This window comes from Symphalangus syndactylus, chromosome 23 (assembly GCF_028878055.3).
Source record: "Symphalangus syndactylus isolate Jambi chromosome 23, NHGRI_mSymSyn1-v2.1_pri, whole genome shotgun sequence".
In the NCBI taxonomy this organism is placed as follows: domain Eukaryota; kingdom Metazoa; phylum Chordata; class Mammalia; order Primates; family Hylobatidae; genus Symphalangus; species Symphalangus syndactylus.
Window position 1 is genome coordinate 39,618,817 of NC_072445.2, and position 27,668 is coordinate 39,646,484.

The following is a 27,668-nucleotide window of genomic DNA, read 5'->3' on the forward strand; positions in this document are numbered from 1 at the left end:
GCTCGCTGCAACCTCCGCCTCCTGGGTTCAAGGGATTCTCCTGCCTCAACCTCCCAAGTAGCTGGGACTACAGGCGCATGCCATCACGCCCAGATAATTTTTGTATTTTTAGTAGAGACGGGGTTTCACCATGTTAGCCAGGATAATCTCGATCTCTTGACCTTGTGATCCACCTGCGTCATCCTCCCAAAGTGCTGGGATTACAGGCGTGAGCCACCGTGCCCACAGTCTCTTCCATTTCTGCGTATCAAATTTGCGGCCCTCTTTCAAGTCTCAACCCTCTGAAGCCATCCATGAGGTATTTTCAGATCACCCCCAGTTGAAAATAACTCCCCTGCCACTTATTACTTTTTCCCTTGCATCTGGAGCATTGGCTAATCTGACTTTTTACCCTCATTAGATTACTGGTGGGGATTCTCCGTATTTGTCTTCATATTTCACTGGCAAATTCTGGGTATTCAATAAGGGCTACTGAACGAATAAGAAAAAAATTCTACTTCATCCATTTAGAGGGCAAGCATCATATGCTCTGCGTGCAGGCACAAGATGAAACAACCACTAGCTGGCCAACTACCTCGAACCAGCTCCCGAACCTCTCCTTGGGTTCTGCCTCAGGTTAACTCTTTTTTTTTTTTTTTTTTTTTTTTTTTGAGACAGAGTCTCGCTCTGTCACCCAGGCTGGAGTGCAGTGGCGCGATCTCGGCTCACTGCAAGCTCCGCCTCCCGGGTTCACGCCATTCTCCTGCCTCAGCCTCTCCGAGTAGCTGGGACTACAGGCGCCCGCCACCATGCCCGGCTAAATTTTTTTTTTGTATTTTTAGTAGAGACGGGGTTTCACCGTGGTCTCGATCTCCTGACCTCGTGATCCGCCCGCCTCGGCCTCCCAAAGTGCTGGGATTACAAGCGTGAGCCACCGCGCCCGGCAACTCTTTTTTTTTAAAAAAAAAAAAAAGACAGGGTCTCACTCTGTTGCCCAGGCTGGGGTACAGTGTTGTGATCCTAGCTCACTGCAGTCTCAACTCCTGGGCTCAAGTAATCCTTCTGCCTTAGCCTCCTGAATAGCTAGGACTACAGGTGCACCACCATGCCTAGCTAATTTTTATTTTGTAGAGGCAGGGTCTCTATGTTGCCCAGGCTTCAGGTTAGATCTTGAATGAATGCAAACAATGCCCTTCTGGGATAGAACAAGGAGAATAACAGAATATGGCCAGTTTCTCTGAGCCATCTTAGAAGGGGAAAAAAGGAAGGAGGGAAGTGACTCCAGGTAAGATGTAAATATATTTGCAGGTAAATCCCCAGAAACTTGTCAAATATGGTTTCCCTCAGTCCAATCTTCTTCACTTAAAGGAGTGGAGAATTGTTCTTTTGGAACAATAATGGAGTTAACATTCTGCAATCATAGAGAGCGGAATTATTGCCCTCCTCCCAAGTTCTTCCATTCTCCCAGATGTCTCTTTGACCTTTTTTTTTTTTTTTTGAGACGGAGTTTCACACTATTGCCCAGGATGGAGTGCAATGGCGTGATCCTGGCTCACTGCAACCTCTGCCTCCCAGGTTCAAGCGATTCTCCTGCCTCAGCCTCCCAAGTAGCTGGGATTACAGGCGCCTGCTACCACACCTGGCTAATTTTTATATTTTATTAGTAGAGATGGGGTTTTACAATGTTGGCCAGGCTGGTCTCGAACTCCTGACCTCAGGTGATCCGCCCGCCTTGGCCTCCCAAAGTGCTGGGATTACAGGCGTGAGCCACTGCGCCTGGCCCTCTTTGACCTTCTTAACCCAGAGTCTCACTTTTTGAGAGGTTTCTGTGTAGCAAGACAGAGTAAGTATGTCCCATTTGTATTCACACGATTTCTGGAGGTACTGGTGATGTTGGTCCCTACAACACCAAAGGAAGAGAGGGAGCAGAGGACAATTTGTAGTGACAAGAAGAGACTGGATCCAGTCCCTTGGGGAAGAAGATTCCTTTTAATCTCTTCCCCTCATGCCTGCTCATCTTCCATTTCATTCTCAAATCTTTAGGGGAAAGGGAGAGGAGAGAGACATTGCTGTTTCCCCACTTTCCAGTCCAAGCATCTATCCCAACAGATATGCAACTTTCACTTGTCATCCTCTTTATGTGTCTTTCTCAAATGTCTTGTTCTCTAGCTAGGCTTAAGGATATAATCTTCCTGGTTTGTGGCTCTCTTTCATCTTGATTTCTTGATGACTACCTCCAAAGAGCTGAGCTCTGGCACAATTAGAATTAAGGGAGATAGTGTGAGTCAGTCAACATGCATGTAGTATCTACACTTTGGGGAGAGAGCCTATACTCTTTCCTTTTTTTTTTTTTTTTGAGACGGAGTCTCGCTCTGTCACCCAGGCTGGAGTGCAGTGGCGCAATCTCGGCTCACTGCAAGCTCCGCCTCCCGGGTTCACGCCATTCTCCTGCCTCAGCCTCTCCGAGTAGCTGGGACTACAGGCGCCCGCCACCATGCCCGGCTAAATTTTTTTTTTGTATTTTTAGTAGAGACGGGGTTTCACCGTGGTCTCAATCTCCTGACCTTGTGATCCGCCCGCCTCGGCCTCCTAAAGTGCTGGGATTACAAGCGTGAGCCACCACGCCCGGCCTGCCTATACTCTTTCCTGTTTCTTTTTTTACAAATTATTATTTTGAGACAGTTTCACTTTGTCGCCTGGCTGAAGTGCAGTGGTGTGATCTCGGCTCACTGCAACCTCTGCCTCCCGGGTTCAAGTGATTCTCCTGTCTCAGCCTCCCAAGTAGCTGAGACTATAGGCACACACCTCCACATCAGGCTAATTTTTGTATTTTTAGTAAAGACAGGGTTTCACCATGTTGGCCCGACTGGTCTCAAACTCCTGACCTCGAGTGATCCACCCACCTCGGCCTCCCAAAGTGCTGGGATTACAGGCGTGAGCCACTGTGCCCGGCCACTCTTTCCTATTTCTGAATCTTCACAGGTTGTTGGCCCCTTCCTAGTCCTGTGTTTCTCAAGTTAAGACTAGGGGGAATCTACAGGTCCATGGCTATCTTCTCTGGGGACCTCTTCTAAAACTTTAAAAGTTTGTGCTTACATCTCTATGGGCCATATTTTAAAAACAGAAATATTGTCATACATGATGATTTGGATTAGGCTTCTTTTAGGGGTTTCAATGCCTATGTTTGTATTTGTGTTTATTTATTTATTTACTTTTTGAGACAGAGTCTTACTCTGTCACCCAGGCTGGAGTGCAATGGTACGATCTTGGCTCACTGCAACCTCCGCCTCCTGGGTTCAAGCGATTCTTCTGTCTCAGCCTCCCAAGTAGCTGGGACTATAGGCACGCGCCACCACGCCAGGCTAATTTTTGAATTTTTAATAGAGACAGAGTTTCACCATATTGACCTTGTGATCCGCTAGCCTCCGCCTCTGTGCAGTGGCTCGATCTCAGCTCACTGCAACCTCCGCCTCCCAGGTTCAAGTGATTCTCCTGCCTCAGTCTCCTGAGTAGCTGGGACTACAGGCATGCACCACCATACCAGCTAATTTTTGTATTTTTAGTAGAGACGGGGTTTCACCATGTTGGCCAGGCTGGTCTCAAACTCCTGACCTAATGATCCGCCTGCCTTGGTGCCGTGGCTCATGCCTGTATTCTCAACACTTTGGGAAGCCGAGGTGGGCGGATCACTTCTGGTCGGGAGTTTGAGACCAGCCTGGCCGACATGGTGAAACCCTATCTTCACTAAAAATACAAAAATTAGCCAGGCATGGTGGCAGGTGCCTGTCATCCCTGCTACTTGGGAGGCTGAGGCAGGATATTCGCTTGAACCTGGGAGGCGGAGGTTGTAGTGAGCCGAGATCTCGCCATTACACTCCAGCCTGGGTGACAGAGTGATACTCCGTCTCAAAAAAAACCAAAAAACAAAAAACGAAAACAAAAAAACAAACAAAAAACACCAGGGAGGGAATTGTTTTGACACAAGTCTTTGGCTAATGATGAAACTGTCTCCCTTCCTGGCTGTCCTGGCATGGTTTTTATAGTCTGAGGCACAATGGTGAGAGTATACTGAAGAGGGAGCCAAAGTGAGGTACTCAGAGTGGGATCCTTCTTTCCTGGAGAACTGTGGTAGCCCAGGCTGTGTAGGTAGCTGGACAAGCAAGACTGAATCACAATAGGTCTCTACATCTTCTACTAGGAGGAGGACCTGCAACATCCAGTGGAGCAGGTCACACCAGTTATACATGTAAAATGTAGGATAAACTAAAGGGGCACAGAGCCAGGGGAGAAGAAAATGGGATGAGACTATTCTAGAATCTCATCCCATTCGTTCATTGCTGGGTGTGGTGGCTCACACCTATAATCCCAGCACTTTGGGAGGCTGAGATGGGATGATGGCTTGAGGCCAGGAGTTTGAGACCAGCCTGGTAAACACAGCGGACCCCATCTCTCCAAAAAAAAAAAAAAAAAGAAAAACATGTGGTTCATGAACCAGTAGCATCTGCATTAACCAGCTCATTGAAATGCAGAATCACAGGCCCCACAACAGACTTCCTAAATCATAATCTGCAATTTAACAAGTTCCCTAGATGATATGTATGCACACTTATGTTTGAAAAGCACTAAGATTTCTTGATGAAGGAGGGCTTGAAAGGCAATGATGGATGTGAAAGGAAAGGTAAAGAGAAGCCTCAGGGACAGGGCCGATTGAAGAGAGAGTCCCGAGGTTTTATCTTGGAGAACACCCTGTACTGAATGAGCTCCGAACAAAAGATAGTTAGCATAGGAGGGCCTGAAGTCTCCAGATAAAAGGCTGCTGCCACTATCATTTACCACGACCTCCGCCATTCTCCACTCTATCGTCATCTGCCCCCAGTCTCCATTCTAGGACTTCTCTACACTGACTTTTTTGTTTGTTTGTTTGTTTGAGACGGAGTCTTGCGCTGTCGCCCAGGCTGGAGTGCAGTGGCGCGATCTCAGCTCACCATAACCTCCACTTACTGGGTTCAAGCGATTCTCCTGCCTCAGCCTCCGAGTAGCTGGGATTACCGGCGTCCCTACGCCCGGCTAATATATATATATATATATATATGTAATTTTAGTAGAGACGGGATTTCACCATGTTGTCCAGGCTGGTCTTGAACTCCTGGCCTCAAGTGATCCCCCCGACCCCCGCCGCCTCGGCCTCCCAAATTGCTGGGATTACAGGCGTGCGCGATGCCCAGTTTTTTTTTTTTTTTTTTTTTTTTTTTGAGGCAGGAGTCTTGCTCTGTCGCCAGGCTGGATTGCAGTGGCACCGTCTCGGCTCACTGCGGCACCATCTCGGCCCACTGCAACCTCCGACTCCCTGGTTCAAGGGATTCTCCCACCTCAGCCTCCCGAGTAGCTGGGATTACAGGCACACGCCACCATGCCCAGCTAATTTTTTGTATTTTTAGTAGAGACGAGATTTCACCATGTTGCCAAGATGGTCTCGATTACCTGACCTCGTGATCCGCCCACCTCAGCCTCCCAGAGTCTCAGCTGCCAAGGCTGGAGTGCAATGGCGCGATCTTGGCTCACCGCAACCTTCGCCTCCCAGGTAAGCCATTCTCCTGCCTCAGCCTCCTGGGTAGCTGGGATATAGGCGCCCGCCACCACGCCCGGCTATTTTTGTATTTTTAGTAGAGACGGGGTTTCACTATGTTGGCCAGGCTGGTCTTGAACTCCTGACCTCAACCTCCCAAAGTGCTGGGATTACAGGCGTGAGCCACCGCACCCGGCCCACCTTTTTTGTTTGTTTTTGAGACGGAGTCTCGAGTCTCGCTCTGTCGCCCAGGCTGGAATGCAATGGTGTGATCTCGGCTCACTGCAAAGTCTGTCTCCCGGGTTCAAGCGATTCTCCCGTTTCAGCCTTCCGAGTAGTTGGGATTACAGGCGCACGCCACCATGACCTACTAATTTTTGTATTTTTAGTAGAGACAGGGTCTCACCATGTTGGCACACTTTGACTCTTGAGCAGCCTGGCCAGCCGGACCTCGCCAAATTCTGTTCGATTCTGCTAGTTCGGTTGCTCTGGCCTAGTTCAGTTGCTAAGGCCTGGAGCTTCATGGTTGCGGAGGAAATGATGTCACGTTCAATAGGCGGGTTAACCAGATTCCTCCCTTCTCCCGATTGGCTGCCAGGAATTTTACTAGATTCGGAGTCTCGCGGGCTCCAGGGTTAGTTGTCAGTATCTTCCCAGTTGTTCCGCCCCCCGCCCCGCGCCCCTCTCCGGCTTCCCTCTCCGCGTGGGGCAAGGCTCCGAGGGCAGTATTCAGTAACGATTTAGCTTTGGAAGGAGAGGTGATTCGAATGGCCCGGCTCTTCCTGCCACCATGCTAGGCACTTTGGCCTCGCAGGTACTTATTGACCTGACCGGGTGTCCGTAGTTGGCGCGGCTACCTTAACCGCAGGGAATTGTGGAATTTATAGTTCTAAATTATATATGGGTGGAACGGGGAAGCTCGAGCAGATTTTTGGAGGAAAGCAAAACTGGGGACTTTCAGGACTAGGGACCTGGGTCTCAGAAGAATGAGAAAGGAGTCTAAATAAGAACCCTGCTATTGGCATTGTTTGGTTTTCTTTTCAGGTGCTGACCTGAACCTGGTTCATCCCTTTCTGACCAAAACTGTTCACTCACCGTGGAAGGGACTAAGCATCCATATGGAGACGCCACCAGTCAATACAAATGGAGAAAAGGACCCCTCTCAGCCGCAACAAGCGTGGGAAAACAACCTTCGGGAGAACCTTGATACAGTTACTCAGATTAGGCAGCAGCCCCGAGACCCTCCTACCGAAACGCTTGAGCTGGGAGTAAGCCCAGATCCAGCCAGCCAAATTCTGCAGAATACTCAAGGAACTGCAAAACTGGTTGCTGAACTTGAAGGAGACTCTCATAAGTCTCATGGATCAACCAGTCAGATGCCAGCGGCCCTTCAAGCTTCTGATCTCTGGTACTGCCCCGATGGGAGCTTTGTCAAGAAGATCATAATCCGTGGCCATGGCTTGGACAAACCCAAACTAGGCTCCTGCTGCCGGGTACTGGCTTTGGGGTTTCCTTTCGGATCAGGACCGCCAGAGGGCTGGACAGAGCTAACTATGGGCGTAGGGCCATGGAGGGAGGAAACTTGGGGGGACCTCATAGAGAAATGCTTGGAGTCCATGTGTCAAGGTGAGGAAGCAGAGCTTCAGCTGCCTGGGCACTCTGGACCTCCTGTCAGGCTCACACTGGCGTCCTTCACTCAAGGCCGGGACTCCTGGGAGCTGGAGACTAGCGAGAAGGAAGCCCTGGCCAGGGAAGAACGTGCAAGGGGCACAGAACTATTTCGAGCTGGGAACCCTGAAGGAGCTGCCCGATGTTATGGACGGGCTCTTCGGCTGCTCCTGACTTTACCCCCACCCGGCCCTCCAGAACGAACTGTCCTTCATGCCAATCTGGCTGCCTGTCAGTTGTTGCTAGGGCAGCCTCAGTTGGCAGCCCAGAGCTGTGACCGGGTGTTGGAGCGGGAGCCTGGCCATTTAAAGGCCTTATACCGAAGGGGGGTTGCCCAGGCTGCCCTTGGGAACCTGGAAAAAGCAACTGCTGACCTCAAGAAGGTGCTGGCGATAGATCCCAAAAACCGGGCAGCCCAGGAGGAACTGGGGAAGGTGGTCATTCAGGGGAAGAAGCAGGATGCAGGGCTGGCTCAGGGTCTGCGCAAGATGTTTGGCTGATTAAAAGTTAAACCTTAAAAGAGACAGGAACTTGTGAATTGTGGTCTGTGCTGTGAGATTTGGGGGTGGGGGGCCAGAGGGAAGGTTTCAGCCCATATCCTATTCTCAGCTTTTGGCTTCCTAGGGGAGGTAGCAGTGGTCCCAGTGCGCCCCTTTTGAGGGGCTTATCTATCTCCGAAGACACGCAGAAGCTGTCTAAACTAAACTTAGTAGTGGCTGGGGGAGATGGTGGACCCTAATACTGGGTACTACATCTCCCAGGTGCTTTATCACTGGAGCCTGTTTGGCGCATGCGCTTGGCGGTCTGGCACTGTCTGGAAGTTACTTCCTGCTGCTGTGCTCTCATTGGGCCCGCCTACACAGTCATCTGCATCTGTTGATTCACGTGCTCAGCACCCAGGTCTCTTACTGGTCGGTAGAGCTTCCGGGACGCCCCCTTTTTTAAAAGAGTCAACTGATTAGTTGGTGATGGGGAGAGGCGGGCCTTGGGAACCTTCTCATGTTTGGGGGGTGGGGGGGAAAGATGGCGGAGCTGATGCTCCTCAGCGAGATTGCTGACCCGACGCGTTTCTTCACCGACAACCTGCTTAGCCCGGAGGACTGGGGTCTGCAGAGTGAGGCACCGGGGAGAGGAGAGGGCTGTGGCAAACTGTGTCCCTGAGGCACGCGGGAAAGAAGCGGGGGCCTGAAGAGGAAGTCTGGGCAAATACGGAATCCGCCATCTGAAGGAGAGCGGAGCGGGGGGCTCGTTGTGCATTAAGGGGATACAAAAGTCGGGGAAGAACTCTGCTCTCTGCTGGAACGTCGAGTTGTTCCGGGGTCGGGGAAGGAGGGGCTGAAGCACTCTGGTTGTATCATTTTTCAAGTGGGCGGGCGGTGGGTCTGGCCGAGCGGAGCCAATGAGGGATGGGGCGGGGGCTTGTGTGCGATCTGTAGGCTGGGCCCACCGAACGAGCCCCCGACACTCAGCATTTCTTGCAGACAGCACCTTGTATTCTGGCCTAGATGAAGTGGCCGAGGACCAGACGCAGCTCTTCCGTTGCCCGGAGCAGGATGTCCCGGTATTGTGTCCCCAGCCTTTCTCTAACCCTTGGTGGGTGGAAAGTGAGCCCAGAACCTGGACTCATTCACAGGCCAGAGCTCATCTGGAGTCACCCCTGCTTTCTCACCCTTTCTCACACTCCTGCTCTCTTGTATCCTCCCTTATTTAGTTTGACGGCAGCTCCCTGGACGTGGGGATGGATGTCAGCCCGCCTGAGCCCCCATGGGAACTCCTGCCGATCTTCCCAGGTAAGGTAGTCTTTGTGGTTCCCTGAGATTTCCAGAAACCCTCATCTTCCCACTGTTTCCCAGAAACTATGTAGCTTCCTGTATCATCACGCCTCTACATAAGTGCCTATCCTCTCTCCTTCAATACCCTATTTTTGTTTCTGCTCCCTTGCTGTGGTACAGGAATCCCCACCGACATGTCCTTGGGTACTTTTTGGACTCTTCTTAAGCTCTGCTTCCTGATAATTTCTAACTCCCTTTCCTCCAGATCTTCAGGTGAAGTCTGAGCCATCTTCCCCCTGCTCTTCCTCCTCCCTCAGCTCCGAGTCATCACGTCTCTCCACAGAGCCATCCAGCGAGGTGAGAGAGCCATATCCCTCCTACTCTCTGTGGCAGGGACTCTGCTTCATTCCCTTCACCCGTAGGTGACAAAGAAATGATTTAAATGATTTGTGTGCTATGAGTCATGAGGTGTGTGAGGTGTGGGGGGCCTTCTCCACTACCTTTGCCGTTTCCTTAATATCCTCATTTTCCACATCCCCTTTGGTTATCTAGCAGTGAAGATTTTTGTTTGTTTGTTTGTTTGAGATAGGGCCTCCCTCTGTCATCCAAACTACAGTGTAGTGACGGGGTCACGGCACACTGTAGCCTTGACCTCCTGAGCTCAGGTGATCCTCCTGCCTCAGCCTCCTGAGTAGCTGGGACCACAGACACATGCCACCATGTCTGGCTAATTTTTTTTTTATTGTTTGTAAAAATGGGGTCTCCCTATGTTGCCCAGAGTGGTCTTGAACTCCCGGGCTCAAGTGATCCTCCCACCTTGGCATCCCAAAGTGCTTGGATTACAGGTATAAGCCACCACGCCTGATCTGGGGTCTTTTTAATATAAAGAGTTATGTGAGGCTGGGAAGAAGAGAGTTATTAACTGCTGAGAATTCTGGAACTGTTCTTGCCCAAGTTGTCCACTCTAAGGCCATATTTGAAGTCAAGAGACTTCATCAATTCTCCTAGAAATAAAGTAGAAAGAATGAACAGGTTAGAAAGATGGTCAGTACCATTCAGACCAGAATGTCAAATAATTGATGGCTTGTAAGCCCTAAACTCCTAAAGCTTTTGTTCTTGCTCTTACTGTCAACATCTGCCTTGTTTTTTGCCCTTCTTTCTGCCCCCTGCCCCACACCAACTCTTACCCAGGCTCTTGGGGTAGGGGAGGTGCTCCATGTGAAGACAGAGTCCTTGGCACCCCCACTGTGTCTCCTGGGAGATGACCCAACATCCTCATTTGAAACCATCCAGATCAACATAGTCCCCACCTCTGATGATTCCTCAGGTAATAACAGCCTGCCCCCAATCCTTGGCTTTACTACGGGAGAATGTGTTATGTGTGTGTGTGTATGTGTGTAGATGGAGGGGAAGTGCAGGCAGCAGGACAGGGAGAAAAAGGTGGGGAGCGGAAATGGCAGAAAACCAGGAGGGAAGGCAGGAAGGAAAGGAAACATTTCAGGGAACCACAGCAGGCGCAGTGCTGAGGAGATGGATATTATTTTTCTCTCTTTTTCTTGTTCCTAGTATTCTGTCATGCCATTCAACTTACTTTTTAAAAACTTGTGAGCAGTTTAGGGCGTATCTATCTGTGTGATTCCCCTCCACCCAACATTTTATTATAAACATTTTTGTTGTTGTTGAGACAGAGTCTCACACTGTCGCCCGGGCTGAAGTGCAGTGGCGTAGTCTCGGCTCACTGCAACATGCACCTCCCAGGTTCAAGCGATTCTCCTGTCTCAGCCTCCCAAGTAGCTGGGATTACAGGCGCCCACCACCATGCCCAGCTAATTTTTTGTATTTTTAGTAGAGATGGGGTTTCACCATGTTGGCCAGGGTGGTCTTGAACTCCTGACCTCATGATTCGCCTACCTCAGCTTCCCAAAGTGCTGGGATTACAGGCATGAGCCATCGCGCCCAGCCCATAAACATTTTTAAACATACAGAAAGGCTAGAACACCATATACTAAACTAGATTCTACAATTAACATTATTTGTTCTATTTTAAAGTGTTCCCAAGTTTATTTACTCGTAGCTGTGTATTTAGTAAATGTTTATTGATGTGATCATATCTGAGGTATAATAATTTTAAAAAAGAAATATTTATTAAGCACCTACTCCATGCCAGATACTGAGCAGAGTGCTGGGAATGCAAAGATGAACAAGACCTGACCACTATGCTGACTTTCAAACCCTGTGATTTAGTAATGGGAGAAAGAAAAGTACCAGTCAATACAGGTGTGGTTATTCTAGGATAGAAATCACTAGAGGTGGGGCCGGGTGTGGTGGCTCATGCCTGTAATCCCAGCACTTTGGGAGGCCGAGGCAGGCGGATCATGAGGTCCGGAGATTGAGACCATCCTGGTTGACATGGTGAAACCCCATGTCTACTAAAAATACAAAAAATTACCCTGTAGTCCCAGCTACTCGGGAGGCTGAGGCAGGAGAATGGCATGAACCCGGGAGGCGGAGCTTGCAGTGAGCCGAGATCACGCCACTGCACTCCATCCTGAGCAAAAGAGCAAGACTTCGTCTCGAAAAAAAAAAAAAATTCACTAGAGGGTACCGTGAAAGCTCATAAGAGGGGACATTTCATCCACATTGGGGCTGAATCTAGGACATGCTCCTGGAAGAAGGGTTTCCTGAGAGTTTTAAAGGACACATAGAAATTAGCCAGGAGGACAGTGTGGGGGTTGACTTGTGTGAGAGGACCCTGCATTTCTTCAGAGTGGGTGTAAGAAGGATTTGGGGAGTGATGTGGAACTGCAGAGGCTACAGGGCCAGGTAGGGCCCCTGCTAAGGGGCCCTTAGCTTTTACCTGTGGATAGGTGGGGGCCTTTGAAGAATTAAGCAGGAAAGCAATATGATTAGGAAGATGATTCTAGTGGCAAAGTAGAGAATGGGTTGCAGAGGGGCAGGGCCGGAGGCAAGAGAACCAAGGAAGAAGCTTATGCAGTTGATCAAGTAAGATACTCGGGTGTCGTGAAGAAAGCAGACTTGAGAAAGAATGAAGTGGAATAGATGAGTTGTGACCTCCTGGACACTGGAGAGAGGTAGGAGTCAAAGAGGTTTGTGGCTAGGATGGCTGTGGGTGGGTGATGTTACTGTTCACTGGATGGAGACTGCAAAAGCAGGGGCTTTCTGGTCAGGGAAGATGATGAATTCAGCGTTGGACGTGTTGATTTTTTTTTTTTTTTTTTGTTACGGAGCTTCACTCTTGTTGCCCAGGCTGGAGTGCAATAGTGGTGTGATCTCGGCTCACTGTAACCTCCGTCTCCTGGGTTCAAGCGATTCTCCTGCCTCAGCCTCCTGAGTAGCTGCGATTACAGGCATGCTCCACCACGGCTGGCTAATTTTGTATTTTTAGTAGAGACAGGGTTTCTCCATGTTAGGCTAGTCTTGAATTCAAGACCTCAGGTGATCCACCCACTTTGGCCTCCCAAAGTGCTGGGATTACAGGCGTGAGCCACCATGCCCAGCTGACATGTTGACTGTTGATTTCAAAGTACCTTCTGGATCTCCTGGCACCATCTCTCACTGGCTGAACTCCAACCAGGGAGCCCACTGATGCAGTTCATTCAGATTCTTCCTGGATCTCAGAGCACAGCAGGAAGGGATGGAGAGTGGATTTGGAGGGACAAACAGATTATATCCAGCAGATTAATAAATGTTATAAAGAAGACACACAAAATAAGGATTGAAATACCATTAGCAGGCCAGGCGCAGTGGCTCACACTTGTAATCCCAGCACTTTGGGAGGCCAAGGTGGGCGGATCACAAGGTCAGGAGATTGAGACTGTTCGGGCTAACATAGTGAAGCCCCATCTCTACTAAAAATACAAAAAATTAGCCAGGCATGGTGGCAGGCACCTGTAGTCTCAGCTACTCGGGAGGCTGAAGCAGGAGAATGGCGTGAACCCGGGAGGTGGAGCTTGCAGTGAGCCGAGATCGCCCACTGCCATTAGCAGCAAAAGGATTGTTGGTGGCTTTGCATTGCATAGTGTTATTAGAGTCAGATTCTCCTCCATACTTAGGTATTTTTTGAGGGCCTGTACTTTACCCTCAATGGACATGAGACATAGTTCTTGCTTTTGAAGAGTTTTGTGAGGGTTATAATACATCATGGTTAAATAGTTCCCTTTTTTTGGAGGGGGGGGAACAGAGTTTTGCCCTGTCACCCAGGCTGGAGTGCATTGGTGTGATCTCCACTCACTGCAACCTCCGTTTCCTGAGTTTAAGCTATTTTCCTGCCTCAGCACCCCCTAGTAGCTAGGACTACAGGCACGTGCCACCATGCCCAGCTATTTTTTTGTATTTTTGGTAGAGACAGGGTTTTGCCATGTTGTTCAGGCTGGTGTCGAACTCCTGGCTTCAAGCAATGCACCTGCATTGGGTGTCGGCCTCCCAAAGTGCTGGGATTACAGGCGTGAGCCACCATGCCCAATCATGGTTAAATAGTTCTTTTTTTTTTTTTTTTTTTTTTTCTGAGACAGAGTCTCACTCTGCCCAGGCTGGAGTGCAGTGGCGCAATCTTGGCTCGCTGCAAGCTCCACCTCCCGGGTTCATACCATTCTCCTCCCTCAGCCTCCCAAGTTGCTGGGACTACAGGTGCCCGCCACCACGCCTGGCTAATTTTTTGCATTTTTTTTAGTAGAGACGGGGTTTCACCGTGTTAGCCAGGATGGTCTCGATTTCCTGACCTCGTGATCTGCCTGCCTCAGCCTCCCAAAGTGCTGGGATTACAGGCGTGAGCCACCGCGCCTCGCCAAGATTTTTTTTTTTCACTTAATTTTCCTTTGTTCCTTTGGATTTGTATCATGACCGTATTATCTATTCAAAAATATAAATTGAAATTTTAAAAACCAATCTTAGTGATCGTATAATTAAGTACCAAAGTGAACGGTATAGACCAGAGGTAGTCGTAGACTGTTGACCTGTGGGCTGAATCTGGCCCTCAGAAGGGTTTTATTTCACTGACATGGGGCCTAGCATTTTCTTTCATGGAGTGATCAACAAGTCATAAAGGCAGATTTAATGGAGGCCATGAAGGCTCAGAGGTGATTGAGGCTTTGCTGTTTGGTGCCTGGGAGGAAAACTTGTGTGACGGGGCAATCAGGAAGCCTCATTTATGGCCAGTTAGATTTGGGTGACTGGTGAGGCATGAGAATGGAAGGGACCAGCAGGCAGCTTGGAAGTCAGAATCTGGTGTAGGTGAGCAGCCAGGGGGAGATGCACACTTTGTGGTTGTCAGCATGGAGATGCATTGGGCCAGGATAAAGTGGAAATCCAGCAAGACAGGAATTCGGGCCATGTGAATGCTGGAGACCCCCCCCCGCCCCGCCCCTTCCCCTGCTCAGGCCTATTCTATGCGAATAGACAAGTTCTGTGAACAAGAAAGAGGGAAAAGCAGAAGGGCAAAGACAGCTTTGAGGAACATGGAGCAGGGATGAGAAAAATTAGAGGAGCCACTAAAGGAGAAAGGGAAGCACTAGGCGAAAAGCAGGGCGGAGAGCCAGCAGGTGAGCAACTCTGTGACTGCCCCTCCTGGATGGCCTGCAATCTAGGGCCAGAAGAGTTTTATTTTCAGGTTCAAAGAGAAAGGACCCATTTCCCTATCTTAACCCTCTTTTTTATTTTATTTTATTTTATTTTATTTTTTTTTTGAGACGGAGTCTCGCTCTGTCGCCCAGGCTGGAGTGCAGTGGCGCAATCTCGGCTCACTGCAAGCTCCGCCTCCCGGGTTCACGCCATTCTCCTGCCTCAGCCTCTCCGAGTAGCTGGGACTACAGGCGCCCGCCACCACGCCCGGCTAATTTTTTGTATTTTTTAGTAGAGACGGGGTTTCACCGTGGTCTCGATCTCCTGACCTCGTGATCCGCCCGCCTCGGCCTCCCAAAGTGCTGGGATTACAAGCGTGAGCCACCGCGCCCGGCCCTCTTTTTTATTTTTTTGAGACAGAGTTTTGCTGTTCTTGCCCAGGCTGGAGTGCAATGGCGTGATCTCAGCTCACTGCAACCTTTGCCTCCCAGGTTCAAGCGATTCTTCTGCCTCAGCCTCCTGAGTATCTGGGACACAGGGATGCGCCACCGCGCCCGACTAATTTTGTATTTTTAGTAGAGACAGGGTTTCTCCATGTTGGTTAGGCTGGTCTTGAACTCCTGACCTCAGGTGATCCACCCGCCTTGGCCTCCCAAGGTGCTGGGATTACAGGCGTGAGCCACCATGCCCAGGCTCCCATGTTAACCCTCTTAACCCTTCAGTGTTTACATGATATCCAGCTTTTGCCTCATCCTGCCTCCCACAGATGTCCAGACCAAGATAGAACCTGTCTCTCCATGTTCTTCCATCAACTCTGAGGCCTCCCTGCTCTCAGCCGACTCCTCTAGCCAGGTGAGCACCAACTTCCTTCCTCCCTCCAGGTTTTCCAGTGAGTTCCTCCTGACCTAGAGGTATGAGAGCTTTCTCTTCTTCAGCTCCTTCTCCTCAACACTCCTGACTAATGTATCTCTGGAATGCCCCACATAGGCTTTTATAGGAGAGGAGGTCCTGGAAGTGAAGACAGAGTCCCTGTCCCCTTCAAGATGCCTCCTGTGGGATGTCCCAGCCCCCTCACTTGGAGCTGTCCAGATCAGCATGGGCCCATCCCCTGATGGCTCTTCAGGTAATGGGGTCTCCTGACACTTGGAATCCCTAGTGAGAGGCCTGTGGTCCTGATATTTCTTGTTCTTTTCCCTCACCTTCCTTCAGGGAAAGCCCTGCCCACCCGGAAGCCGCCACTGCAGCCCAAACCTGTGGTGCTAACCACTGTCCCAATGCCACCCAGAGCTGTGCCTCCCAGCACCACCGTCCTTCTGCAGCCCCTCGTCCAGCCACCCCCAGGTACTGAGGAAGGAGAAAAGGGCTGGGCGTGGTGGCTCACGCCGGTAATCCCAGCACTTTGGGAGGCTGAGGCAGGCGGATCACCTGAGGTCGGAAGTTTAAGACCAGCCTGGCCAATGTGGTGAAACCTTGTCTCTACTAAAAATACAAAAATTAGCGTGGAGTGGTGGCACGCACCTGTAATCCCAGCTCCTCAGGAGGCTGAGGCAGGAAAATCACTTGAACCCAGGAGGTGGAGGTTGCAGTGAGCCGAGATCATGCCACTGCACTCCAGCCTGGGCGACAAAGCGAGACTTTGTCTCAAAAAGAAAAGAGAAAAACCAAAAAATTAAAATAAAAATAAATAAATAAATTAAAAAAAAAAAAAAGGCCGGGCACAGTGGCTCACGCCTGTAATCCCAGCACTTTGGGAGGCCAAGGCTGGCGGATCACAAGGTCAGGAGATCGAGACCATCCTGACTAACACAGTGAAACCCTGTCTCTACTAAAAGTCCAAAAATTTAGCCAGGTGTGGTGGCGTGCGTCTGTAGTTCCAGCTGCTGGGGAGGCTGAGGCAGGAGAATGGCGTGAACCCGGGAGGCGGAGCTTGCAGTGAGCCAAGATCGCGCCACTGCACTCCAGCCTGGGCGACAGAGCAGGACTCCATCTCAAAAAAGAAAAAGAAGGAGAAAAGGAGGCGGGCTGCATTGACCCTTTCAGGGAGCTCGCAGCCATTGAGGCTGCCAACCCTTGGGTGCTGTGGTGTGGGTGTGGACACGACCCCACCCAGCGCACAGCCCTCTGACCTCCTCTGCTCACTTGCCCCAGTGTCCCCAGTTGTCCTCATCCAGGGTGCTATTCGAGTCCAGCCTGAAGGGCCGGCTCCCTCTCTACCACGGCCTGAGAGGAAGAGCATCGTTCCCGCTCCTATGCCTGGAAACTCCTGCCCGCCTGAAGTGGATGTAAGTGTTGGGGAGGAGAGGAGTAGGGCGAGTGATGGGAAGGGAAGAGGGAAGTCTGTCATGGAGAGAACTGTGGGATGAGGAGGGAGTTGAGACCTAGGAGCAAAAAATGAGGAAGCAGACCCATTAGATCATTCTGGGGGTCAGAATGGACTCCTGTTTCTATATGAATATCAACTCCAGGTAGTTTTAGGGTCCTTTAGGTTTGCTGTCACTGCAGATGGAGAAATGGGGTTGGTCTCCATAAATTAAAGGCAAGGAAGTCATACTGTACTATACGACTACGGTCGTGGCCATAGTTGGGGAGGGAGGCTGCCTCCTAGGGGAAAATCAGGTAAACTGTATAAGCAGTATAACAAGATTAAACTTTGAACCCTACAAATGTGGGTTGACAGGAAGTAAGAGTTATGAAGGAAAGAGTTTCCACCAGCTTGGAGAAAGTTCTTCCCACACTCTAACCTTTCCCACCTCTGAGGAGCAGTAGCAGGGAATGTTTGAGAGAAGGGCCCCTTCCCTAGCATGTTTGAGTAGAGAGGAAAAACCTCTCTGGCTGTGTAGGTGGGTCAGGAAGGCGGGGAAGTGGCCATGTGAGCTTTGGGTAAATCATTCCCTGGGGTTTGGGAGCATAGTCCCCTTCTGCCAACTCATCTGTCATTCTTTTTTGACCTTCCGGGTGCCTAGGCAAAACTGCTGAAGCGGCAGCAGCGAATGATCAAGAACCGGGAGTCAGCCTGCCAGTCCCGGAGAAAGAAGAAAGAGTATCTGCAGGGACTGGAGGCTCGGCTGCAGGCAGTACTGGCTGACAACCAGCAGCTCCGCCGGGAGAATGCTGCCCTCCGGCGGCGGCTGGAGGCCCTGCTGGCTGAAGTAAGACCAGTCTGTCCCTGGGACACCAACAGGAATACAGCCTCCTTGGAATGATTCCCCTTTTTCTTGTCTCTTTCTTTGTACCTTAGAACAGCGAGCTCAAGTTAGGGTCTGGAAACAGGAAGGTGGTCTGCATCATGGTCTTCCTTCTCTTCATTGCCTTCAACTTTGGACCCGTCAGGTGAGACCTTCCCTGCTTCACTAGAACCTTCCAGGTGGAGCCCACGTTGCAGCCTCCTAGCTGCCTGCTTTGGCCCAGGCCATTTCCTTCTGCTTATACACAAATGGTTCTGGTGTCCTTGGCACCGATGATGTGTCTGGCCAGCCCCTTCCTACTCCATTATTTGTCTTTTTTCTCTTTTTTTTTTTTGTGACGGAGTCTTGCTCTATCACCCAGGCTGGAGTGCAGTGGCCCGATCTCGGCTCACTGCAAGCTCCGCCTCCCGGGTTCACGCCATTGTCCTGCCTCAGCCTCTCCGAGTAGCTGGGACTACAGGCGCCCGCCAGCACGCCCGGCTAATTTTTTTGTATTTTTAGTAGAGACGGGGTTTCACTGTGGTCTCGATCTCCTGACCTCGTGATCCGCCCGCCTCGGCCTCCCAAAGTGCTGGGATTACAAGCGTGAGCCACCGCGCCCGGCCTCTTTTTTTTTTTTTTTTGGATACAGAGCCTTGTTCTGTTGCCCAGGCTGGAGTGCAGTGGCACGATCTCGGCTCACTGCAACCTCCGCTTCCTAGGTTCAAGTGATTCTTCTGCCTCAACCTCCCGAGTAGCTGGGATTACAGGCGCACGCCACCATGCCTGGCTAATTTTTTGTATTTTTTTAGTAGAGACAGGGTTTCACTGTTGTTGCCCAGGCTGGTCTCGAGCTCCTGAGCTCAGGCAATCCGCCCACCTCAGCCTCCCAAAGTGCTAGGATTACAGGCTTGAGCCACCTTGCCCGGCCTCCTGCTCCATTGTTTTTCCAGTGGAGAGTAGATGATGGTGATAATGTTGGTAGAAATAGTGACTATTAAGTGCTTACTGAGTTCTAGGCTCTAGGTGATGCACTCTCTTTTTCATATGTAGGAACCATCCTTATTCCCATCTTACAGAGGCAGACTCAGGCTTGTATAACAGATTGCAACTCAAGCAGTCCATCTGCAGAGTCTTTATTCTTAACTAGACACTTGATACAGCTGAAATTCTTCATTGTGCTCAGTCCTTCTTTATCCACAGCATCAGTGAGCCTCCTTCAGCTCCCATCTCTCCTCGGATGAACAAGGGGGAGCCTCAACCCCGGAGACATTTGCTGGGGTTCTCAGAGCGAGAGCCAGTTCATGGAGTTGAACCTCTCCAGGGGTCCTCCCAGGGCCCTAAGGAGCCCCAGCCCAGCCCCACAGACCAGCCCAGTTTCAGGTGAGGACAGAGAGAGAGGGCCCTCCTCTCGTTTGAGGGTATGAGTTGGTCTTCTCCCTGCTTTCAGTGAGGGGGACCCAAAGCTTTCTCTTGCCATCGTCGCCTTCTTTGTTGTGGGAGTGCTGGACAGTCTCCAAGTGTTGTCTCCTTCCTGCTTCACTCCAGCAACCTGACAGCCTTCCCTGGGGGCGCCAAGGAGCTACTACTAAGAGACCTAGACCAGCTCTTCCTCTCCTCTGATTGCCGGCACTTCAACCGCACCGAGTCCCTGAGGTGTGGGATTCATTGCTGGGGCATCCAGCCCCCCTGGCCTCCCAAGGCCTTCTGCAGTCAGCCTGGCTGGCCTGTGTACTAAAGCGCCAGCGCTTCTTGCCCTCTCCTCACTTCTGTGGGTGGGCAAGGAAGGTGGGAATCTTGGCCTGGCGTGGAGGTCCTGAGCCTCCTCCACTTCCCCAGGCTTGCTGATGAGTTGAGCGGCTGGGTCCAGCGCCACCAGAGAGGCCGGCGGAAGATCCCTCAGAGGGCCCAGGAGAGACAGGTAGGGCGGGTGGCTGGTTCACGGAAGGTCACTTGAAGACAAGGGCTAAAGACCTCTTCTGGGGATTTCTAGTGGGCATCTCGCTGTGGAAGTTTGAGGGATCGTTTGAAGTGGAGGGTTGAGTGGGAGGTGGCATCAGCTTCCAGGGGCCGTTTGTCTCTTTCCTTTTTCCCTTCACCCTCTCCAAGTCCTTAGATATTTCTCCTTCCAGAAGTCTCAGCCACGGAAGAAGTCACCTCCAGTTAAGGCAGTCCCCATCCAACCCCCTGGACCCCCGGAAAGGTGAGTGTGGGGTGGGGTGCTTACTTATTAAGTGAAATTCCACTCTCAAGAACTGTACCCCCAGTAGCTGTCCTGTGCCTGTCATTACTGTCACCAGTGGGATTATACCTCCCTCCTCCACTGGGGGTCTCCTGTCTTTTTCTCTCATCCTACCCCCTTCCCTGGTAGAAACTGAGCATTGGGCTTAGTTCCCCTCAAATCCTGTTTCCCCACCTGCCTAGGGATTCTGTGGGCCAGCTGCAGCTATATCGCCACCCAGACCGTTCGCAGCCAGCGTTCTTGGATGCAATTGACCGACGGGAAGACACATTTTATGTTGTCTCTTTCCGAAGGGTGAGTTTCTCCTGCCCTTCCATCTCTGTCACCCCAGGTTCCCAGCAGTCTGTCTTCAGTGGGGGGATGTAGAGTAGGGCTGGGGAGCTTGTTGGCATCTTTGCCTCCACCCTTCTGGCCTGGCCCATCTGTTCCCCAGGACCACCTGCTGCTCCCAGCCATCAGCCACAACAAGACCTCCCGGCCCAAGATGTCCCTGGTGATGCCTGCCATGGCCCCCAATGGTAACTCTTTCCCTGCTGGGTATGGGGGCAGTTCCAACAGGGGGATCCAGCCTGGGAGCTGAGGGGGAAGGGGGAGAGGAGCAGGGCATCCAGAGGGCTGCTGGACCCACAGGTGAGAAGCAGCAGGAAGTGGGTGGAGGGAAGAGCACCATGCAGGAGACTTGGGAGGGAGACGAGGGTGAGGGTCCTTCCCTGGTGAAGGTGCTTGGGTAGATGACTGGGCAGAGGCGGGGGGCCGGGAACCTGCTAGACTCTCACTTCCTTTTTTCTCTTGATGTCCTCTCCTGTGTGACCCCACACTCATCAATGCCCTTTTCTTTTCTTACCCTCTCCTTGTCCCTGCACCAAACTCTGTCCCTGCCATCCTGTTTAACTCCCACTATGGATCTGCCTCCTCACTATTGCCTGCCCTTTTCCTCTCTGCTCACCTCTACTTTTCTGACCTCCTCCCCTCCTCCCTGCAATCCCTGTTTGCCTCCCCATCTCCTCTTCCTTAACTCTCCCCTTCTTACAGAGACCCTGTCAGGCCATGGGGCCCCGGGGGACTATGAGGAGATGATGCAGATCGAGTGTGAGGTCATGGACACCAGGGTGATTCACATCAAGACCTCCACAGTGCCCCCCTCGCTCCGAAAACAGCCATCCCCAACCCCAGGCAATGCCACAGGTGGCCCCTTGCCAGCCTCTGCAGCCAGCCAGGCCCACCAGGCCTCCCACCAGCCCCTCTACCTCAATCATCCCTGACCTCTGCCATTCACACTGACTTAGAACGGGGGGAGGGGGTACCAGGTGGCCAGGTGGGACTGTTTCAGATTTCCCTGATCCCCAGGTTTGGGGCAATTGGTAAAGGAAAGACCAGGTGTGGGGGTTAAGCACTTATTTGAGGTGGGGGTGTTCACCTCTCTTCTCATCCCTTTTCAGAATATAGGGTTCCTCTCATTCCTGTGAACCCCCAGTCCCGGCTTCTTTGTTTGAGAGGATTGTGTGAGGTTCAGTTGTGGGGTGGGTGGTGAGCTGCTGCATATTCTTTATTTTGTTTCTCTAATGTTATGGCAATGGAGGTGGGAATTTAGTCCCCAGGTGGGACAAGGGAAGTTTTTGTATTTTGGAGCTAGTTACTGGGAGTAAGGGAGGGTGGGGTGGGGGTGGGGAGTTCAGGTTTATGTGTGTGCATTTCTTTTTTATTATTATTAAATAAACAACTTGGAGGGAGTTGAAGGAATGGTGGCTGCCTTCCTGGCTCATGATGGGGAGTTTGGGGGAAAGTGGCTTCTCCAGAGCCAGCATCAAAGAATCAAGCACTGAAGACATAGCTGGCTCTGAGGTGGGGTGGGTGCGGGATCACAGACTGTATGTCATCCCCTTGCTCTCACCCCTGCAACTCTGGGGTATATCTGTGTCTAGCAACGATGTCTCATGGCGTGACAGACTAGAGGATACACATCCCTGGAATGTGAGTCAACAGGAAAGATGGGGCCCCACGCCCTTCAGGGTGAGCAGCCTCTGGGTCTCCTGCTCTCCAACAGGTTCTACCCCTCTTCTTGCTGTCCAGGATGAGCAGCTCAAACAAACAAGGAGAGCTGGAGCCAGAGGCTCAGAGCCCAGGAAGTGGGGGCCTCGGTGAAGAAGGGGTGGTATTTGGAAGGGAAGGGGGATGTGGCAGGATATTCTCTAAGCCCTAAACTGGAGGGGACTGAGACTTGAGAGTAGAGATGAAAGACAAAGACAAGAGTGGGGCAGGCAGAAAAAGCTGTACATTCTTACGTTTTCAATTTTTTTTTTTTTTTTGAGATGGAGTCTCGCTCTCTCACCCAGGCTGGAGTGCAGTGGCACGATCTTGGCTCACTGCAACCTCTGCCTCTTGGGTTCAAGTGATTCTTCTGCCTCAGCCTCTCAAGTAGCTGGAACTACAGGTGCACGCCACCACACCCGGCTAATTTTTGTATTTTTAGTAGAGATAGGGTTTCACCATATTGGCCAGGCTGACATCGTGATCTGCCCACTTCGGCCTCCCAAAGTGCTGGGATTACAGGCGTGAGCCACCATGCCTGGCTAGGCTGTGCATTCTAATTAGGAGGAAGGGGAGCAGGACAAAGTGAGTGGTTGAGTCTGAGTCCAACCTGGAAGAATCCCCCTCCAGCTGCTCCTGTCCAGCAGTGCCTCAGGCTTACCCTGCAGGAGTGTCCTGGGTCAGCTGGAGGGTGTGAGCTGGGCCTGGGCTCAATGCCCAGATGACTGGACAGGGGCTGCCTGGGCCACAAGCCCAGGCCTGAAGGAGGGAGGAAGAACCTCATGTGTCCAGCCAGGCAACCCCCACACCCCTCCAGCTGCCCTCACCCATTACTGTGTTTAGGGTGAAAACAGACCAAGTAACTATGGCAACCTGGAACCAGGGCTCCCAGGAACTAGACCTTTCCTCCCTCCAGAGGGCAGCCCAGCTTCTCAGCTGTGCTTTCTATCCCAGAGTCCTTGAGCCTTATCCACCCTATCTCTGGAGGGGGTGCAGTGAGAACAAGGATTTTGGAAGCACATCACCTGAGCTGGATTCCCTACCCTGCCTTTCATTATAGATGTCCTTAAACATTCTGAGCCTTAGTTTCCTTATCTGTAAGATGGGATGCTCCTACCTCCTAATCAGGGTTGATGACAGGATGAAAGACGACGTCCTCAGTGCCTGGTCCATAATAGATACACCTTTTCCTCATCCCTTGCCCCTTTTTGTCCCCATCTCTGTTGTCCTCTCTTCCACTTTTATCCCATTTGGGTTCATCACCATTTCGTTGTCCCATTGTCTTCCTCCTTCCTGCCCCCAGTTCGGGAAAGTACTTGAAGTGCTGGCATCTCAGGGGGCGCCCTGGGGTGGGACATCCTGCTCCTCTGCTGATTGGCAATGGACAGCTGGCACTTTGGTGTGGATGAGACATCAAACCTCTCTTGGCTGAGGGATTGTGGTGACAGGAGGGATTGAGAAGGACGGTGAGTGGGTACCTGATGCGGGGTGAAAGCCGGGCAGGGTCTGGGCTGCTGCCCTCTAGTCCCATGTGGATCTCCATTCCTCTGGCCACACCCCCAAGGCCACTCAGCGTGCCAGGTCGCTGTCACTCCTGCACCTCATTGGCCCCTCCTGCCCTATGCCCACTGTGTCTTTCTGTTCTGCTTTCCTTGTGCCATCATCTCCTGTATTTCTTCCTCAGGATCCCACCTTTTGTTCTCTCTCATCCCTGACCTCATCATCCCTCCCTTTCTCTTTCTAGACTTCTTTCCTGCCTCTTTGCTCTCTACCTCAGCAGTTATCACGACCTCTTTTTGACCCATTATTCATCGCTGTTTTTTTCTTCTTTTGTATCTTCCCCACCCCATCCACTGTTTCACTGTCTTAAATTTTTTTTTTTAATTTAAAAATAGAAGTGGGGTCTCGCTATGTTGCCCAGGCTGGTCTTGAACTCCTGGCCTCAAGCAATCCTCCCATGTTGGTCTCCCAAAGTACTAGGATTACAGGCATGAGCCACCGTGCTGGCCTTATTTTTTTAAAAAAATTTTTTTTTAATTCACTGTCTTTTTCCTTTGTTTTTCTTGGTCTTCTCATCTGCTGCTGCCGCTGACCCTGTGCTTGTCTCCTCCCTTTTTCATGCCGCCCCCTTTCTATTTCCCATTCTGCTCCCTCGTCCACATTTCTTGCCCCTTTCCATTATTTCCTCCCTTTTCCCCCACTTTGGTCCTCTCCTCCTCCTTCCTTCCCCCACTCCCTTTACTTCCCACACCAATTCTCCATCCTCTTCCCAGCTGTGGGGGCCAGCACTGGGGAGCCTGATGTTTGCCTCATCGTTCTGCTATGGCTTCTGGATACAGCACATCTGGATTCCGGGGCCCAGATGTGTGGTTGCCACAGCGACCTGGGTCCCTCTGGTAAATACAGGCGCCCACCCGCCTCAGAGCAGAGAACAAAACAATTGTGTGACTTTCTTTTGTCACGAGATAGAAATGTCCTTCCTCCTCCCTTCTCCCCACACCCATGTCTCTAGGCAAAGGAAGTTTTAAGGGTCCAAACCCTTCTTTCTGAGGCTCCCTTGCCCCCTTTTCAGCTGTAGCCTCTTAGTTTTCTCCCATCTTTCATCCTGGAGTCTGTCTTTTCATTCTGTGTTCCCCATCCTCACCCCGCCGCCCCCAGTTCTCAATAATGGAATGTTGACCACCCCCTTCCCCATCTGATGCCGTTTCTTCTAAGTGAATCTACACAATAACTGGATGCAGAAAGAAGTTTCAAAAATCTGGATTCTCCACCCTTCTTTGTACAAGTGCTTCAAAGAAGCCACTTCGTTTGTTTTTTCCCTAAGTCTTCAATCCTTTCCTTTCCTGGAGTAGTTTAGGGAGGAGAGTAAATACAGGCTTAGGAATCAGAACACCTGGATGAGACTCACCTTCACCACTACTGACTTAGCCCCTTGAACAAGACCCTTAATGTCTATGAGCCTCTGTTTCCTCAGCCACCAAGTGGGATTAATGCCCGCACTGTGTAGGAAACTTTTGTAAACGGAAGCCAGGCACAAGTGTTTTCTATCTTTCCCCTCTCTGGGACTGCTTTCTTGGACTACAGCCCCTGGCATCTCTTGTTCCCCTGTCTTCATCCTTCAGGTCCTTGCCCTCAATTGCCCTTACTCTTCTGTGTCTGCCTTCTCTCCTCCCTATCTTTCCTTTCCTTTTCTCTATCTTTCATCCCTTTTCCTCCTGAGGTCAGGACAGGAACTTGGAGGATCATTCAAGGAGGGAGGCTCAGAGCTGAAGACACAGGGACTGAGGTTACAGAGAACAGCTGGAGCTTGTGGACAGTTCTGGACAACACTGACCTTTCTACCCACCACCCAGGACACCTCAGTGAAGCCAACCCCAGCTCTGACCACTAGGCTTCCCTGCCTTCACACCTGGGCTCCTTACCCTTTCCCCCTCCTCTCTCCCAGTCCTTTCACATTTCAGTGTTGACTTGCATTTACTGGTCGCCTACACTATGCAAGGCTTGGTGCTTTTCTTACAAGATGTGAACATATAAGACATGAGCTTCTCCATGAGCCTGGAAACCAAAGGGTGAATCAAATGGTAAACAAAGATAATTTCAGAACCTGAAACTGTATCTGCCAAGCTTCCAGTGGCTTCCCCAAATGCCTTATAAGCGTGTGTGCATCTGGAACCCCACATTTCTCTCCGAGACCCCAACAGTGGGCTTCCAGAACATCCCAGGACCATCCTTCTTGCTCTCTTCTCTGGGGTCCCTGGCCACTCTCTGTGCCAAATGTACTTATGTTGACCATTCTTCCTAAATAATAAAGCCAGGACGTAGGGCATAGGCACACGCGCTTGCACACACACACACACTAAAGGATATGACCGTGGAACAGAAATCTGAAGGTGTCAGAGGAAATTCATACCCTGTGTTCTGCCCTCTGTGTGTGATGCTGTCTCCAGACCCTCCCTCATCCTATCACTGCAGTGCTCCTCACCTCCTGCCAGGAGATCCTTGGGAAGCTGCTACCTACTGCTGGCTCTGGGGGCTTCAGGCCAAGGCAGAGGAAGGAAGCTGAGCCTGGCTGTGTCCAAGATGCTGACTTCATCCTCCCCATCAAAGCCAGGAAAAAAACAGCCACACACACCCAGACACCCGGACACACACGGGGACACCCACGCGAAAGCCCATGTGTGCCTTTGCCCTTGGCCACATGGAGCTTACTAGGCATCTGGCCACAGCCACATGCAGTGCAGGCACTCCCTGACCCAGGAACACCACACACCTGCCACCGTGGGGATCTGACCTGGTGTGCAGACACCTGGGCCGCCACCCATGTGGCAGAATCAAGCACATACAGGCTCCTTCACGTCCCTTTCACCTGTGACTTGGCCAAGTTATGCCTCAGTGGTGAGGTCTGTAGCGGGATAGAGAGACTCAGTCTTCACTGTGAAGCTGGGGGTAGTGGGTTCCCACTCAGCTGGGATATTTCTCCTCTGTAGCAAAGTCTCTTTTTCAGCCCCTTGTCAGGGCAGCACATGGGGAGATGAAGCCAGGGAAACACCCAACAGACTTATGTGGGGTGTGTCTGTCTCCCTGTCCCCCCTGTCCTCTGGCTGTCAGTCGTCTGCCTGGGACCAGAGACAGAGTGCCCGTTTCCTCCAGCCCCTACCTGTCCCCGCCTCTGTTCCTGCTCCCCTGCAGCACCCAGGCACCAGCCCCCGACCCTGCTTTCCACCACTTCACCCTCTATTCAGGTGACCCACCCTTACATTTGCCTCCTGCCTCTAGCCCTTTCTTCAACCCTAACCCTTCCTCCTAACCTTCAGGCTTTCCTTCCTTGTCCCCCCTCAACCCCAGCTTCCTCCCCAAGGCTTCTATGTCCCAGTGTTCACCCAAGCCCTTGCCCTGCCAGTGCCCAAGCCTCACCTACTCTTTCTCTAGGGACTTGCTGAGGTAGGAGAATGCAAAGCGGGCAGTGACAGGAGAGGGACTGAACAGAACAGAAAGCAGGAGTGGCTTGGGGACGGGATAAGCAGGGAAGATAGAAATGGTGGGACTGGGGCAGGGTGGGGACTTGGGGTCCCAGAGATGGTCCCAGTTGGAGAAAGAGGTTGCCTCTTGCCTCCTGCCCCCTGCCCCTGCTCCCTGCCCCGGACTGCCAGGGGAGAACTGGTGAGAGGATGAGGGAGCCAGCACTGGGTGATAGACATCGGGTGAGATCCAGAGATCCAAGCTAGAGCAGTGGCTGGGAAGAGATGGGAGGGGAGCATGGGGGAGGGAGGGGAAGGGGGCTGGCCATGAGGAAGGATATAGGCTGAGAGGAAACCACTGGGGTCAGAGAGGAGGGGCAGCAGGTGGAGAAATGGTGGGGAAAAAAGAAATGGCAGGAAGGGTGGGGGATGTCAAGTTGGGCAAAAATTAGGGTGAGAGTTAAAAATGGCATAGGGAAAGGACATGGGAGGTAAGACCAGGGCTGGGGGTTGAGATGAGGGTATGGTGAGACAGTGATGCTAGACAGGGAGTGGGGGCAGGAGAAGAGGAGGGGTGGCATGTGGGAGGGCCTGGGAGGGGTGGGAGGACCTGCCCTATCTCCGCTCCCCTCCCTGACCTCATCCTGGTCCTCCCCTTCTCCTCCCCTGCTCGCTGCAGACTCCCTCCTCACTGTCGCTGCCGAGATCCACAGT

At 51.6% G+C, this 27,668-nt stretch overlaps 2 protein-coding genes across 6 annotated transcripts; both read left to right on the forward strand.

Moving 5' to 3' along the window:
* Positions 1-5,256: 5,256 nt before the first annotated feature.
* FKBPL (FKBP prolyl isomerase like) lies at positions 5,257-7,737 on the forward strand. 2 transcript variants are annotated; one of them, XM_055264747.2, is made up of 2 exons: positions 5,257-5,560; positions 6,590-7,737. In XM_055264747.2, exon 2 carries the CDS (start codon positions 6,664-6,666, stop codon positions 7,711-7,713), a length of 1,050 nt encoding a protein of 349 aa, XP_055120722.1. In that variant the 5' UTR covers positions 5,257-5,560; positions 6,590-6,663; the 3' UTR covers positions 7,714-7,737. The 2 variants fall into 2 exon arrangements, with proteins under 2 accessions (XP_055120722.1, XP_055120721.1); XM_055264746.2 differs by lacking the exon at positions 5,257-5,560 and adding an exon at positions 6,140-6,359.
* A 425-nt stretch (positions 7,738-8,162) lies between these two features.
* Positions 8,163-21,708, forward strand: ATF6B (activating transcription factor 6 beta). 4 transcript variants are annotated; one of them, XM_055263706.2, is made up of 18 exons: positions 8,163-8,327; positions 8,695-8,774; positions 8,925-9,003; positions 9,251-9,342; positions 10,177-10,312; positions 15,329-15,414; positions 15,550-15,685; positions 15,772-15,903; positions 16,711-16,844; positions 17,526-17,711; positions 17,801-17,892; positions 18,930-19,109; positions 19,275-19,382; positions 19,566-19,647; positions 19,859-19,929; positions 20,151-20,262; positions 20,402-20,486; positions 21,001-21,708. In XM_055263706.2, exons 1-18 carry the CDS (start codon positions 8,213-8,215, stop codon positions 21,228-21,230), a joined length of 2,136 nt encoding a protein of 711 aa, XP_055119681.2. In that variant the 5' UTR covers positions 8,163-8,212; the 3' UTR covers positions 21,231-21,708. The 4 variants fall into 4 exon arrangements, with proteins under 4 accessions (XP_055119681.2, XP_055119682.2, XP_063489284.1 ...); XM_055263707.2 differs by having other exon boundaries at positions 19,862-19,929; XM_055263708.2 differs by having other exon boundaries at positions 8,198-8,318.
* The last annotated feature ends 5,960 nt before the right edge of the window (positions 21,709-27,668 follow it).